The sequence below is a fragment of the Bemisia tabaci genome, chromosome 6, assembly GCF_918797505.1.
Source record: "Bemisia tabaci chromosome 6, PGI_BMITA_v3".
Taxonomy (NCBI): domain Eukaryota; kingdom Metazoa; phylum Arthropoda; class Insecta; order Hemiptera; family Aleyrodidae; genus Bemisia; species Bemisia tabaci.
In genome coordinates, this window is record NC_092798.1 from 35939674 (window position 1) to 35956784 (window position 17111).

A 17111-nucleotide genomic window follows, 5' to 3' on the forward strand; every position below is an offset into this window, starting at 1 on the left:
GAAGAAAATGATTAATGCAAATTATTGAAAAGTTATCGTTCGGGTTGATCATTTTTTTGCGTTATTAATGAATGGTCGTCCGCCTTCATACCAGAATGTTGGAAGCCAATCGTTCAGTTAAGAAGCCTAATTTTTGAGAACCATGGAGATTTTTTATCATGAAGCAAGAAGTTTTGCAAAAAGAAAAAATATGATAGAAATCAGAGCTGCGCCAAATATTTTTGCACCTCATTTGTCCAGCTTTCCTTATTTTGGAGTAGTCTTACCTCCTTACGGCATAGGAAACAGACTAACCCATACGAACCTTGCACAGTCAAAGTTGCCTGGGCAGTAGCATTGTCCAATTCAGTGCGAGCCACACAAGTGTACGTCCTGGAATCCAACTCTGTCGTTTTCGTAACCGTCAGAGAGTAATCGTTTGACCGGATAAACCTCGGTTCGGAGTCAAAATCAATGGGACCTCCATCGGTTTCCCAGTCAATTGTTAGACGGAGAGAGGAATCGGTGACAGCATTACACCGGAACGTTGCTGTATTACCGGCTGCAACCTCATAGTCTTCAGGCCCTTCTATGATACGTGTCCTTTCTGAAAAGAGAATTTAAACTTTCACCAATTGCTGAAAAATGAGTTACTCTAACAAATTGAGCCCATGGTGGGAATAAATAAGTAGAATATTTAAAAAGCTCTCCGCTAAAGTAATAAATTCATATTTATGAAAATTACAGAAATTAGGATAAACTTAACAGATAATTTAATGGAATGGGATAGAACTGGCCCTAAATAAAACTCTATTTCAGGACTGAAAACCAGAAAAATGATGAAGTTACCTTTCACAGTAAGACTTCCAACAGCTTCTGCAGTGCCTAGTTTGTTTTCAGCATAACATGTGTACTCTCCCTGATCCAGGAAATTAACATCACTGAAAATAAATAAAAAATCCAACATTGTAGAAAAAATGTGAGCAACTTCAGCACATCAAACCAAATCGCAGCAATTAGCAACTACCGTGCAAAAACTTCAAATTACGATAAAAGGTTGGAATTTTAGTGCTTTTTCATGAGATTTTTGCACTAAAACTTAATTCTCACACCAGAGTATAAAAATTTAAACGGCTAAAAAGATTCAGTCTAGGTGCTAAGATAGGCCACAAGCCTCTTTTTGCCACATCAGAGAGAGTGTCAAAAAAGTGGCCAGGTCATCGCACTCGGGCCTAAGATTATGCCTTTTTCAATTTTTTATTTTATCCTGATTCCACCGACTTTGCTTGGCTGAAATGGCTTATGATGAAGCAATTTGAATTCAAGATACATACCTGATTTGCAAATCTCCGTTTTCAAGAACTGTGTAGCGACCACCAGTCAATTCAATTGAATTGCGGACCCATTTTACGAGAGGTTTCGGAGCTCCGAAGACACGACAAGTCATGTTCACTGTCCTGCCGTTGACGGTTTTTTCGTCTCGTGGCGGTTCCGTGATTTCAGGAGCAAGGGCTGAGAGTAAAATGCATTAACTTAGTCTTACAAGTAAACATTACAGGAAACAATGATATCCTAATTTGATGAGTCAGAGTTAAAGGTACAGGTGCAAGAACTGAATATTAATTGCCCTCGAGTAATGAGAAAAATTAGGACTAGGGCTTGTGCTCATAATGATTTTTTTATCAACTCTTTTCTTATGGAAGGCCCTGAATGGTTTCCATAGTGGCTAAGAAGCTCAGGGAGGCTTCTGTTGCAGAATCTTAATAAAATACAATCTTTGTAGTTTTGCAGGAAAATATGGCTGTTTCACTTCAGAAAGAGAACCCTTCTAATTAAAATGATTTTTCTTTAAAAAAATAAGAAATGCCAAAAAATTTTTGAAGGCTTAACAAATTTTTAAGTAGAAACGAATCTACTATACGGTTTGTCAAAATCATAGTATTTTTTATTTTGAAATTGCTGCTCAAGCAAATGATTGAGGTCTCTTACGAGGATCTACCTACAAAGCTCAACAGTTGAATGCTTTTAGAAGTGCCTAAAAATTGTCTTTTTCATGCCTTGGGACCTCTTGCACTACAATAGAAAAAACCATCGGAGGCCTCTCTGCGGCAAGAGGCTGATTAAGGAATGACTCTAAGCACAAGTAGTAGTTTTCCTTATATTTTTCATAGGCTTTAAAGAAATTCACCTTTAAATCAAAAGTCACAGAATAGTTCATGAGCAAACCTTGTCCTTCAAAGACAGATGTACCTAAAAAAAATTAAAATTGGGTCATGTGGACATTTTTTGAAGACAGAATGAAATCTAATTCCAAAGAAAGGATAAGTTTTCAATACCTGAAAAATATTCAGTAAAATTTGTCCTATTTACATTTTAAAACCGAAATTTCGAAGCTTCAGCTTATGGAAACGTTCCGCTTCAGCTTCACGTTTTGACAAAATTTGATACTCCATGTGATGCACAAAAAAATCAACTAAATTTTGCAACATTTTAAATTCGAAAGTTAGAATGTGAGGGTTCTTCATTTTACAATAACTCTTACCTAAAACATTGACGTAGACATCCTTGTAAACGTAACCCAAACTGTTGGTAGCGTTACAACCGTAGTTACCAGTGTCCTCTCTTCTGACATTCGTTATAGTGACAGAATTTTTCGTTTTTGAACGCCTTGGGTTGTTCGGGGCTTGCTCGATAGGTTTACCATTATGAACCCATTGAATGATAGGTTCAGGTTCACCGGAGGCTTCACAACTGAATGTTACAGTTTCGCCCTCTGCAGCGTTGACTATTTCTGGCTCGACAGTGAAATAAGGAACAGCTGAAACACAATTCATTTGCTTATAAGCGAGACACAGTGGTAGGTTAAAGATGTTTTGACTGGGAAAGAATGAGATTAGAGTGGCTGTCACTTTTGGATTTTGAGACTGAGACTTTACACTTTTTCCTGTAACTACTTTCAGCCTGGCTTTTTACACCTACGAGTAATCCTGTAATCTTTTCCTTAGCTTGTAAATCGAAATACTAAGAATTTATAAATGGTTCTTTAAGGGAAATTCAGGTACAACCATTTAAATTTATTGTCCTATCACTGTCAAAATTATGAAAATCAAACAAAAAATGAGCAAAAATCAGGAAAATTTGAGGTTATCAAACGTTCAATTATACAGGAATACAAGAATACTGAAAGAAAGCACAAAACCAACTAGCAAAATAAGTTTTTAGTTTGTTACACTGGTAATGTACACATTGGCTTGAACGCTGTCTACTGTAGAATCGTCAATCTATTGTAAACTACGATGTGAACAGTGTTTCGAAACTCACCTCTTTGAGTTTTAGGAGCCATGTGGCGCATCAAGCCCTATTTTTAGGCGCCATTGAAGATTTTTTAGGAGCCAAATTGACTTTTTGCCTACACATGACGACGCATTTAGTGAAAAGTTAGACGCAAGATGTTTTCGTAACAGAGCTAGTAAGTAGCTGTAACTTGGGGAAGACAAAAGCACTAAGGATGAAATCGTGAAGAGTAGAAAAAGCTTTCACTTGTAGTGCTGAAAATTTCGAATGATCACCCGATATGGAAATTCAGATTTTTAGGGGCCACGTTGGCGCAGAGCCTTCATTTTTTAGGCGCCATAGCCGATTTTTTGGGCGCATTTAGCGCGTTGGCGCCTGTGAGTTTCGAACACTGGATGTGAAGTTGACTAATGGCTATGAGCTGGCAAAACTAGCCTAATATAGCTCAAAGCCGTCAAGTCAATGGGTTAGAGAAGAGTGCATAATAATAAAAATGAATACTTACAAATGACTTGAAGATCTATCGAATATGATTTAGCTTCTCCAACACCATTACTGGCTTCACAGGTGTATTTCCCTTCATCATCGTCAGTGACACTTTTAATGATCAAACTTTTACCATAGTTGCCTTGCGTGACCCGATCTGATGTCTGTATAGGTCGCCCATCTTTACTCCAAACAATTTGTGGGAGTGGCCTGAAAAAACAAATGAATTCTTTCGTATCTCGTGACAAAATTAATTTAAAGGAAATCAAAGAAAACGGTTTCTGCAGAATTTCTTCAGCTTTCTAACGAGCTATAGTTTTTTTAAAATCAGAGGTTTATTAGCGGAAAAAAACTGAACTTTTCCGGTTGCACGTACATGAGAAAAGTGCATTGTTATTGTCGTCGGAAAATTGTTATAATCCGCTGTTGCTCCTTATTGAGTCTGGAGGGTCTCCAAAGGTGGTCGAACATTCAATTGGTTACGAATTGCACCCATTGGATTCTGTTTGTCTAATATCAATTACATCTTGCCCCCCCCCCCCTTCCAACGGTATGGGATATGCTGTGTTGCCAATCGTCCAGAAATGAACCTTATTGGTATAGCGGTTTCTTCTTAAAATTATTGTCTTTTCTTTGGTTGTCATTTTAAACTGTGGAATTCCTTATATGTTTGAACCGAGTGTTGCTTAATAATTTGATACATTGTCCGTAAAAATGAACTTTTCAATGGCCAAACCTTCATCACCGAATGCTCCAATTTTATGAGGATGGAAAATGCGTCGATTTAATCATTCCAAAAAAAAAAAAAAAAAATGCCCCTATAGAGAACTTTTCTTGTCATTTTTCAAGAGTATCTGATGAAAATTCTGTAAGCTCTTGTCTGTTAAGCTTCATTGATCTTATAATGTTGCCAAATTTAATTAACTCTCAGATAAGGTACGCCCCTTGACCGCTTCCCACTCCAACCCCCCAAGCGCTTCGTCGGGTAATCATTTTCAATAAAAAAACCCATGTTGAATATTCTGTAGTTGTTCATGCGACAGATTTCCACTTTTATTGATTAAAAAACTTAAGATCTGTCCGATGTTGCAAAGTTTCTGCAATATTTTTCGTAATATTCTCGAGAAGTATACGTTCGCGCCCTGCGAGTAAGGTGGCTGATATATGTAGGAAGTTCCACGCTGCGGCGCGTCATCACAGCAGCCATTTGGGAGATTTCACTATCGCGTACTTGTGTATCTTTGGAATCAATCAATTGAATCAAGCATTGTTATTTGTCTACAACAACAGAAAAAATTGTGATTCACTTGGCGACTGTCTATAAATTACGTAAAATTTCAGGGAGTATTGAAGTATTTAGCATTTAAAACTGTATTTGTTGAAAAACTTCTTGAAAAATTTATTTCCGCCAAAAACTAGGAAATCAACTTATAATTTTTTAATTACTTATTTTCTACTGCGATAAAAATATACACTATTTTATAAAAGCCTGAGAGAGTGGGAACCTATTAAATGTCTAGGCTGAACAGTCTTCTTTGTTTTGCACAAAGCCATATTTTATTTCTTTTTTTGCAGGTTTGTAGTAGTTTCCATTACGTAAAATTTTGTGAAAAACCCAAAAATCTCATTAAAAGTTTAAATACTCGTTTTTAGGGGAATAATTATCCTATCAAAATCCAACTGTTGAGTAGACATAGCGAGGTAACACTTGAATATGAGTTCAGCCAATCAGCCCCGGTGCATCATCAGTGCCCAACAGAAATATGATTACAAAGAGGTCCTACTTATGGCATTTTCAAAATGAGGTTTTTGCCATTTAAGTTTTGAAGAAAGAATTCCTCAAAGCTTGGTTCAATCCGTAATTTCCAAAAATGATTTAAAAATAGTGGGTGCCACTGACCTATTGGAGCTTGTCAGCTTGTAAAGCTCAGGTTTCCCCTTAGAATAGTGTGGGCACAACACTATCATGCCATCTTGTTTCTTATCATAATAGCAAATCAGCAGGTCTCTGATGATTAACTAATGAGTCACTGTCAAAAGTATTGGAAAAAAAAAGACGAAGAAAATCTAGTAACTTACGTTCCACCAAATATACAGAACATTTCGATCTTCTTCCCTCTTAGTGCAACTTCGTTTTTCCTCGTTACGTACTGCTGTACGGGCGCATGTTTGTTTTGTCCACTTGATACGCCTGTTGCAACAACTTGTAGAAGAACTCGACTACCAAGCTTGAATTCATTCCTGAAAACGATGAAATAATTGTTAAAAATAAAATCATGCTGCTAAAAAAGTTTCGCATTTCTCCTTTGGCAAAAAATAAAAAATTGTTAGAAATGTAATTAGACAAAAATATTTACTGGGGAGAAGGACAAAATTGCAAATATTAGGTGCTGTCAGATGATAATTGATCTCAGAAAATTGATGTTAAAAATACAGGGATATTGGCTTCTCACAACTTTCTTAGAAGAAAGATTTCAAGCCTGAGTCCTTACCTTGTCCATTCTATCCTAAATATGGTCCTTAAGTTCCCTTATGAGCTTCCCATATAGCGTAAGTTTCACTGAAATTTATTACCCCTTTATTAAAGATTTTAAAAAAATAATTGAAAGAAACTGCGGACTTGTTTTTGGACAACTGTTCAAATAAACCCCAAGATAAGATATGATTTCAAGCATTCTGATACAACTTTCCGCCTCAAAATTTTGTTTGGAGCACGATTTGCACAACGAAAATCACTGATCCACAATATAAACGTTTTTACTTAGAATTAGCCACAAAAAATCTGAATTTCCAGCTCATATGAAAAACTAGTGTATCCGCTTGATTAAAATATAATTACTGTTGCCAGTTGGTGCTGAAAAATCAACACTTTTCTTACTTTAAACCCATGTGGAATATTCAAATTTAATCGTGCGACCTGGCAACCTTGAACACAATATACTAACCTAAAGAGCGAAGAAGCAGAGCAAGCATAAAAGAAATCGTCACTTGCATCCAGCCTGGTTACGTTAGAAAACCACAGATTACCTTCTGGATCTAGTGTCATACGAGAATTGTTAATACTCTTGATAACACCATCAAAATTCTGGAAAGAAAAAAACATATTCAAAATGAGAGAGGATTCGGTTTAAGCTTGCATTTAAACAGGTTTCTTTTTTTTTTTTTTTTTTTTTTTTTGCTTTTGATTAACTTGACGACTAAAAATTGGAGGGTGTAAAACAAAAGAATGTAAATTATCCATCAGAAAAAGTTCTCATGATCTTCAGCTTAATAAAATTAATTTGTACATAGCGCACTTGATAATTTGAAACTGAAGGGGCCCAAGATTTGTTTTGGAGGAAAGAGTTTTGGAATTGGCACGATTTCAAATTACAGAGAGAGATTTTGAAGAAAATTTGAAATACATAAAGAGATTTATAAATGAGCTCTGATACTTGTAGTAAAGAGGTTGATCTCTCAATAATTCAAAAATGCTTGTTATTGTGAAATTGCTGTGTCTCCCTCAATACACTGAATCAAAGGACACACACAGAAACATTTCCAAATTAAAGAGCGTACAATGCTGCCAGTTGGAGATGCAAAACATGCAATCCTGATTTTAAATTACACACCATTGTGATCGCGCCACAAGGTGTCTACTAAAACAGGCTGGTCAAAAAATCAGTACTTTTACAGAATTTTTTTCAGTATATTCCCAAGAACTTCAGTACCTTTTTGATAGAAAAATTCAGTACTTTTTCAGTACCTCTAACTGACAAAATTTCAAAAATTTGATTCTGCTCAAATTGCGATAAAAATGACAAAAAATGAACAAATTCCGAACCTTCCTGCGGAATTTCCGCACTTTTTCTGTACTTCCAGACCGCCCGGACCGCCCTTTCTGGACTTTGCGGACCTGTAGACACCCTGCGCCATTTCTAAGTACAAAGCTCTAACTGCAAAGCTAAGTACCGCTGATCAAGTTCAGATCCCATTATGCTTAAAATGTAGTACAAACATACTTACTTGAATAAGCCAGTATACATTCGGTTTTGGCCAACCATCAGGGGGTTGACAGGTCAGTTTGAAAGGATCTCCCTCTTGCGCACTCAGCGTCATTGGAGGCTCATCTTTGAATGAATTCAATTCAGCTTTACGCAAGAATACCGAATTTGATGTGGCAATACCTTTTTCGTTCTCAGCAAAACATTGATACTGACCTGCAATAAAGAATGATCATTTTTCATGAGAGAACTTTGGTAAAACAAAAACAGCACTGTTTTGAAAAAACAAAAATGTTCACTGATATGTCATGGCTGATTCTTATGGGCAGGCATGTAAAGTATTGAGTTGGAATAATTTTTTAAAGTGATTTAATATTAGCAGCTGTTGGAGTAGAGCTGTCATTCCATGGACCACACTCATTCGTTCATTAAAATATTTGGCAAATAATAGGTATTTAAGTATTGGGTGGAAAAACTATATTGATCAGCCATAGCTATGAGTTTTATGAATGTTTATAGTCGAAAAAATCTATGAACTTGGAAAATTAAAGGCAGAATCCTTTAACAGGGCGATTATTATTTTAGGATTTCAAAATTTTAGACTTCAGGGATTTTGCACATACATTTCCCTGCCTTTTCAATATTATTTTTTGGCATGATTTCTCAGGAAAAAAAATTCTGTGCGGGAAAATGTTGAGACGCAAAGGCATTGAAATTGAAAAAGTACAACATCTTGGCTGGAAAAAAAATTCTAGGTTCCTCAGCAGTATTCCCAAACTTTTTCAGGTTTTCCTTGCTTTGACTTCTTTAGAACTTATACTTGCTGTGCAAACAGGAAATCACTCCATTTACTTGGCTAATCAAACAAAGCATTGACGAATGATAGAAATGCTCACTGACATTTAATAAATTAAAATTCGACATACCTAGATCTTCTTCTTTTGGATTTGTGACAACCAAGGTACCTCTCCCTGGCTGTTGTGAAATACGTGTGTCATAAACTTGCCAATTAAAATTTTTTCCGTTTTTGATCCACCGATACCTGAAAAATTAGATAGAACATCCTTCGTGAGAACATGTTGACACAAATTGAGCCAGTGTGCCGAGTAGGAACAGTTTAAAAGACTGGAAACTGAAAGCAGAGGGTACGGAGGCTGTACTGCCCTGGTCATGGGTCCAATTAAATCTGCAACTTGTCTGCAGTTGCCGTATTGATTGATCTTAATCTTAAGTAGTCTTGATTTGAATAGCATTACTCTTGGCAAGAGAAACGTGCACCGATAAGGTTCCCCCCTCTATCAAGAGTGTGTTCAGTCTCAAAGTTTGAAACTCAGCATGAAGTCTTAGCAGCCATCTAGCCTGCAACTTTTTTCCTTAGGGGCCATCTCAGATTCTCAAATCTGAGGGGCCAATATGAAAAATTGCCCAGTCAGTCGCCAGCCAATCGCGGCGCCGACTACCAAGCTTCCCCTCCCTCTTTCCACCCAACAATTTTACAACAAGATCCAATATGTAACGAAACTTGACGAAGATGGAGGGGAAGAATTGATACCACGACACAACATGGCAACTTTCAAAATGCGCCGAAAAATCCCAAAAACGGAGTTTCACAACGATTTTCTTAGCGGCCATGGCTTGAACACTAATTCCTTAGCAGCCAAAGGCGATTTCTTACCGGCAAATTTCTGTTGGGCCGGCGTGTGTTTCAAACACTGTTCAGTCTGATACCAACTTTAATGCACAAAGGCTCACAAACCACCTCTTTGAAAATGAGCTGGGTTGTCTTTGCAAAGGTTGTCATTTTTTTGAAACTCAACATCAGAGCTACAATACTTTTTTGCCAAAAAAGGTAGCAAGCAATGAGGAGAGTGTAGGGAGCAATCAATTTATTGTTGAAGATTCAAAGAAAAATACAGAATAATTCAAACTAAAACAGGGCTTGGCCGCAGTGTGAAAAACCATTAGGACCTCCGTCTGGGCCTCAAGTCAAAACTGATGGACCAAACTTCTCACTAGATTGGTGGTAAAAGAAGACAGGAGAAGTGTTTGAACTTACTTGGGAGCAGGTTCTGCCTCCGCTTCACATTCAATGATAAATGGTTTATCATTTTCATTCTGCTGGGATACGACTTGAAATAGAATTTCATCAGTCGGCGGCTGTTTCACTATCCGAGGTGGAGATGATACTGCAAGAAGAAAATTGTTTTTCATTTTAGGGCTGACAGTTCTTTCACAAAGTATTTTTTATATCTTACAGAATTTTCATCCCTTCAATCAAAGACGGATCCAGCAATTTGGCAACACCGGATTCTCTCCATCTAAATCTATGTTAAATAATTGATTCTTGTCGGAGCACCTGGCCCCTCTATAAGAATCAATTCTTGTCGGAGCACCTGGCCGCTCTATAAGAATTGATTCTTGTTGGAGCACTTGGCCGCTCTATAAGAATCAATTTTGGTCAGAGCACCTGGCTCCTCTATAAGAATTAATACATCTCCGCAGGTTTAAATGGAGAAAAGACATTGTTGCTAATTTGCTGGTTCCGCCAATACCTTCAATTTTCAACATGCCCAACTTTGAGACCATGACGAGGCAGATTCACAAAACAAGACTAAGACCATGCGGAGTATTTTCTAGTCTTGCACCGCAATGGCGTACTCAAATTAGGCGACGGATGGAGCAAAGTAGTCCAGGATAGTGAAATTCTCCCAGATTTGGCACAATTTATATGGACTGCATTTTCAGTTTAAGAAAGGATACCTCACAGAATGACTAGAAGGAGTGAGAAGTGTAAAACTTTACAGCAATGTGAAATTCCAATGCTCTGAACAGAACTTATTCAATGAAATTCAATTATATAATGGTTTGGAGATCAAGAGAACTTGGATTAGGCTGAGTTTTATGCTATTCTAATTATTGATATATTTCAGTTCCTTGAAATAATATCCATGGATAAATAAGATAAAAAATTATCAGAGCTTCAATAGTAGTGCCATCAATTCGTTCAGTTTCATTTTTTTTTTTTTTTTTTTTCAAACTGTTTTTTAACTTAAAATTTTCATAATGCATACAAGAAAAGAATTGATGCGTCAGAGATCCCTCATTTTACCTAGTTCTTAAATTAAAAAAATAATAAAATAAATAAATAAATAATAACTGATACGTAAACTTCTACTCCTTCCTGAATTTATTATTCTTTTAATTTGAACCTTGACTCTTGGAAAGTTTGTAAACTAAGTAAAAGGAAGAAAGAAAAAGATGAAAATTTTGCGAGATACTTACTCATGGCAGCATTTGACAGCAGTAAACAACAGACTAATATCCCGAGGGAAATTAACATTATTTTGTTCCGATCCATTGTGGATTATTGATTAGTTGGAAGTCTTATCTCCTACCTGTAAAATAAAACATTAAATTAAAAATTAAAGTCAGTTTCTATCATCATGAGAAAAGGTGAAGTATCTAGAAACTCCACCAATTTTTTTAATTTTTTTGGCTGCAATTCCAGGATTTCAAAGCTTGCAACTATTGGCCAGTTCCCCAAAACATTTGAGCTAGTATTTGTTGGCAACCCTCAACCTGTAAAAATATATTTTTTTCAAATATTTTTCCTTTGGGCTGTTTCCTTCCTTATTTACCAACTTTACTAACAACACACCCCAGAGAATAATTTAATTATGTAAGTTAATTATCATTACTATGTGTAGCTTAAAAACATTCTCATTTTCAACTATGCTGGCAACAGTCCCTTTTTTTAAAAATAGTTCCCATCCAACTGAAGAAGACTGTAGTGTTTCAAGCCGAAACGTCTTGATCAATTGTGTTAAACAAAAGCCTTGTCACCCGCTGTTTTAAATATAAGTCCGAGAGTACCGACCAATAATACCGTACAATGTTTCAAATAGGTAGATGTGAAAAAAACGTTACAGGGACTTAATTATGCAAGATAAAAGTTTTGAATCGTGCTGTAAACATTTGAAAACAGTTGCTATAACTAGATAAGTCAAGAACTTTCAATGAAAAAATTAATGAGTAAAAAAATTTGAAAAAGTTAAACTAGAATTTTCTTTTTCCTTTAGAAGATATGCTAACAATCTTGAAAACTTGGGTGCCATCATCTGCTTGCATTCTGACTCACAGCAGCTGTGGGTGTAATTCTGGCGCTTAAAAACAGCTGAAAGAGTTAGACTCAAATTCAGCTGTTTTCGTAGCATACTAAAGGATGAATTATCAAATGTCCTGGTTCATTAAATTATTAAAAAGTTGGGAAAAGATAGGGAGAAGCCCGCTTGAGACAAGCTCTCCAAATTTTATGATGATCAATGATCCGCTTTGTTGGTAAACACTAGAGAGATAAAGTGCCACAACAAAATTGACAGTAGGTGCATTGGGAGGGGGAATTTTTATCAGTGACTCACTGATAATGTTTTATCTAAGAATTAGAGCAACAATGAAGAGGTTCTGATACGGTTCCTTGCCAGTTCACTTGCTACTTGCAGTTAGAAATAAAGTGCCTGTGTTGAGTGTAAGAAGTTTAGGTAATTATTTCCTGATCAACTTCCCTCTCCCAATCCTTCTACATAGTAACTGAAAGATGTTTTTGACAGTCAAAATTTTGTTCACAAACTAGAATCTTGTTTGAACATAGATATTAATAAATGCAGCTACCACAAGCACCACCTAAGTACTTGGTACCTAGTTAGACACAACAGGAGAGGTTGTTGATGAGAGGTAAACTATCTATAAAAATGGATTTAGTACCCAGAGTAACTCAAGTTTCAGGAGAGGAGAGAAACATATTTCTCATGAACTTTGAGTTTACACAAAAACTGATCGCGGGATTCCAAGTTACAATACAATTCTACCGCACTCAAAATGAGTTGGTAATTTTGAATATTTCATAAAAAATATAGCATTTTAAACGATGAAGAATTCAGACGGCAACATTAAACCAAATTTTTCATATGCTAGGGAATTAGCACTCTATTTAAATTGATTCAAAATATAATTTCTACTGATACAAGCCTCCAAGGAACACACAATAATATTGAGCCTCCCTTACCAAAACTATACCTTGACGGTTCAATGAGCGAGAAGTTATTCAATAAAACATAGGTCAAAGTTCAGATTCTGCAAATTTTTCAATAGACCTGAAGTCATAGTATGCACAATTGACTTACTCTAAGTAATGATCCCATAAAGAATCTGTGATAAATATCTGATTGATAACAGGCTGTAAGGTAGCTTGTGTTTCAACACACTACAAACTCGATCAATGATCTGGTCTGACAGGACAAGGCAATGTGGCAGTTACAATAAAAAGCGAGCAAACTCACATGAGGGGCAAGTGTCAGTTAAATAGTGCTACGATCAAAACTAAAAGAGTTCGAGGAAATCTGATTCTAGCCATGCTTGCAAATCTTTGCATTTGATCAAAACACCATATTTTCAGTATGACGGAGGTTATCCGAACTGAGAAGGTAAAGACTGAGAGAATTACCTTGGTGTGCGATTTAAAAAATATTTTAAATGAACCTTACAACCTATTCCATTGAGCTTGAAGGATTGCAATGGAATCAAGATGAAAAGTATGCACGGATAGAAGAGTTGATTAAACAAACCAATAACAAACTCAAACTCGTATAAAGTGATAACGATCAAATTTTGATAGCGGGGGTAAAACATACTCAGCCAGAAACTGTTGGTAATGCAGATACCTACAGATATCTTGAGATATAGAAAGCTTCGCCATTCGAGGCGGACACGTATGAACACTCAAAAAATTCAGAAAACACGGAAACAGAAATATAATGCAGGCAAGAACCATTCAAAAACAACACTTCAGGCAACACCCACTTTTCACCGCATGTAGAGTTATTCTTCCGATTTGAGAGATCAATTCCGAGAGACGCCATAAAGAGATGACACGAGGGTTATGCTGTAGCAATACGCGAGTTGAAAATAGAGAAATAAAATTTTCACTTTCAAGAAAAGGTACAATTTACGCAAGTCCTGATCAATTAGGCCAAGACCATTAAACCAGCAGATAGACGTTTGTGGCAAAGAACGCGCTTTGATTATGGGTTACAGCTACAGACATCCGTAATTCAGGGAAAAGAACAACTCAAAATAAACTTTGAACCATACCTATTCATTGAGAAGTAAATTAATTCACAGAACTACCCTAAATTAGCAGACACACCGCCGACGGGACTTCGCGATTTTCGACTATTTTCCAAAATAATACTCACACACGCACACACATTACTCATAGGTCACGTGATGATACTACGGTAGTCAAGTTGCAGAGAGACGTCATAATGAATTTTAACTTTTAACTAATCCGCGAATAAATCGTCTGTCACTGTTTAAAATATAAAAATGACTAAAAGAAGCCGCAAATAAAATATAAGTCCTACGAAAAATGGAAATTAAGAGTTTAATATTTCTTTACGAGTTGGGAAGCTTATCTGATTTTAAGCCATAAACACAGCCACAACCGCCCATTGACCGTCCGTTGGATACGAGTTGATGACTGGTGTTTGAGTGAGGTATTCTACCTCCACCCCCGCTTCACCCTCCCCCATTCCCCTCTCTACACCCCTCCTCCATCGTTCTCACGGTTGAATGAAATGCGGCCCGGCCAGAGACAAGAGACCCTCCACTAGTAACTTGGCCATGGTGGAAGCTTTTACTTTCGGGACTTCAGCATTCTACTGTTGACTTACCTACATGGTTGATGTTCAACAACGTGTTGGCAGTTTCGTTTCGCAAACAAGCCGAAAATGGCCGACGTTTGGGAAAGTTGTTTGGCTTATGACGTCATCCGAAGCTCATCATCGACCATGTAGGTAAGTCAACAGCCGAAAATAGGGTGATGACTGTTGCTCGCTCATAATTGTCCATAAGGAATTGTTGAAACCCCGAAAGTAAAAGCTTCCACCTGTCGCTAGGAGGCCAGTGGAGGGTCTCTTGTCTCTGGGCCCGGCAAATCGTGGACGTGGAGATGGTAATTTGATCATCATCAGTGAACAGGTATCAAAATGCGAGTACAACATCTGTCCATTTGAATTATCTTGAAAACTGACCAGGACTGTGCATATTTGAGGGCCAGGCGGGGGCCAAAGGATATCCGACTACCGCAAGGAGTCTTTTTCTCAGAATACACATGGAACCATAATAATGTTATAACATACCAGATCAAATTATTCCTCAAAGTATTTCGGGGTGATGGGCGGGGGGGGGGGGGGGTTGCGCTCATCGTGTCGTGTGGGGGGGATCGCCTCATGGATGGCTCTTCGGGACCATGTGTGCTGATTGGATCACATTTTCAAAAACGTCATTTCTATTTTTTGAATATTTTTAATTTAATGAGTATTTTATCTACTAGGTATTTGTAGTTTATAAGCATGGCCGGCTTTACCTCCTTGCCGCCCCCCTCTCATTCATTTTGAAACATCAATAAAAACCATCGAGTGCCGGAGGGAGAAGGCTGCATAATACGCGTTCACTCGTGTTGGACACATTTCCTGCGTAAGCCCTGTCAACATTACCAGCAAAAGTTCACGGAACTTCGCGCGAAAGTTCAGTTCCGTAAACCTATCTCTGTGTGGACAAGGCCTTTCATTTGTAAGAATGAACTAAAAATTAAGAAAGATTAACTTCCGCCGCCGCGCCGTGCCGCGCTGACCACACTGTGTTTGGCGCAATGCGTGAAGTATTCATGTAGTCTTGTAGGCACTGTACGTTTCACGCCGCGCCGACCGCTGTTGACCGTACTGTATTTGACGCAATGCGTGAAGTATTCATGCAGTCTCGTAGGCGCTAATATGTGTTACATGCCGACCGCCGCGCCGAGGGCTTCTCCTTTTCATCTCAAGTCCTCGTCATCATTTCTCTCTGCGCCGCGCCGCTCCAGGCCAAGTTACGTGTTTGGTTTCTCTCTTAACTCAACTAATTAAAGGTGCGCAGTCTTTTGTATCACCGAAATACGACAAAATTAGAAACTAATGAACTCTCAGGAAATGAGAGATTTTGTCACCTTTTCTTGTTTGTAATTTTATTCTGAATCCGATTTTTTTGTACCTGCATTTAAAAAAATTGCAAAATTTGCCGCCCCCTAATTTTGCCGCCATGGGCCGCGGCCCATGTGGCCACTCCCTTAATCCGGCCCTGTTTATAAGGTATTTTTGCAAGTGTTTCCGGTCTTATTAGGTATTTTTCGTGCCTCTATTTCAATAATTTAAGTAAGCCGAGTTATGAGTGCCTTTATGTTGTTTTTTTTATGTTCATGAGAATGTTCTTTTCTAAGAATTGATAATTTTTATCATTTTTCGTTTTGCCACTTTTCACTTTTGCAATATTTCAAATATGTTTGATGACTATACTTCGTGGAAAAGTCATAACATGTGCGAGAGTGCAAGAATATTTTGACAATGTCTAAAACGACGAAAGATGCGACTGCCTCCTCCGATATGCTGTCCTCTTTTGTCGCAGAGCAATCTGTACCTCGCTTTACGGGCGCTAGAACGCGACTTTAACACTTTAACAAGGATGACAACGCAACGCCTGGATACAACTATTCGACTTCGAAGGATGTCCGTGTTGCATATTTCAAAATTGAAGGCGCGCTGATATCCTTTTCGTTCACGGAAATATAACGCAACGCACGACAATAATGGGACGTCATTAGGCAGAGGGAATCTATCTACAAGAAGAGTTTTGAAACGGAAGGAGGATAAACTACCCCATGAATTTTCTAACCTACTATTTGTTAAGGGAAGAATAATTGCATTCCGCATCTCGCTTCTCGCATCGTAGTTGTAGGACGTTTCTAAACAGATCGGTTCTATTTACGAAAGCAGGTATGAAAACAACGTGTAGTCAGTAATAGTAATTAATAGTAATATCCTCTTCTTATTTGAAAACTCTTCTTGAGGGTAGATTTCTCCTGCCTGATGACACCTCAAATCATCACCGCGCGTCGCGTCATGTTTCGTCATGAACGTAAGGAATACCAATGCGCCTTCAATTTTGAAGTATGCAACACAAACATCCTCCGAGGTCGAATAGTTGTATCCTGGCGTTGTCAACCTTCCTAAATCGTTGAAGTCGTATTGTAGCGCCGGTGAAAAGAGATGCAGACTGCCCTTCGACAAAGAGGACAGTTCGTGGGGAGGAAGGGGACGTATTTATCGTGCGTCGTTTTATCTTAAAATTCGACGGTGTAAGTCGGCAATCACACAACTCGGTTTGCCACGTCGCAGACTTCCTGTCATACTTTATTTTTTAAACGAAAAACTGCTCAACGGCAATATTTTCAAACTGCCATGATTTTTCCTCTCTGTGCGAGTAAAATTCTGCAAAAAC

General features: G+C 37.7%; 1 protein-coding gene across 3 annotated transcripts in view; it reads right to left on the reverse strand.

Annotated features, from left to right (window-relative positions):
- Positions 1–14205, reverse strand: part of Nrg (Neuroglian) — a 33593-nt gene extending 19388 nt beyond the window's left edge. The window contains exons 1-12 of one of the 3 annotated variants that reach the window (XM_019059976.2): positions 13890–14205; positions 11025–11137; positions 9799–9928; positions 8669–8784; positions 7765–7958; positions 6705–6844; positions 5839–6000; positions 3779–3969; positions 2522–2797; positions 1314–1491; positions 829–920; positions 305–586 (exon numbers count right to left, since the gene is read on the reverse strand). In XM_019059976.2, coding sequence (XP_018915521.1) covers positions 305–586; positions 829–920; positions 1314–1491; positions 2522–2797; positions 3779–3969; positions 5839–6000; positions 6705–6844; positions 7765–7958; positions 8669–8784; positions 9799–9928; positions 11025–11100 — 1837 coding nt within the window. In that variant the 5' untranslated portion in view covers positions 11101–11137; positions 13890–14205. Of the gene's footprint in view, positions 1–304; positions 587–828; positions 921–1313; positions 1492–2521; positions 2798–3778; positions 3970–5838; positions 6001–6704; positions 6845–7764; positions 7959–8668; positions 8785–9798; positions 9929–11024; positions 11138–13598; positions 13857–13889 lie in introns of those variants that run through there. The other 2 variants (XM_019059974.2, XM_019059975.2) reach the window with 2 other exon arrangements.
- Between the last annotated feature and the right edge of the window lie 2906 nt (positions 14206–17111).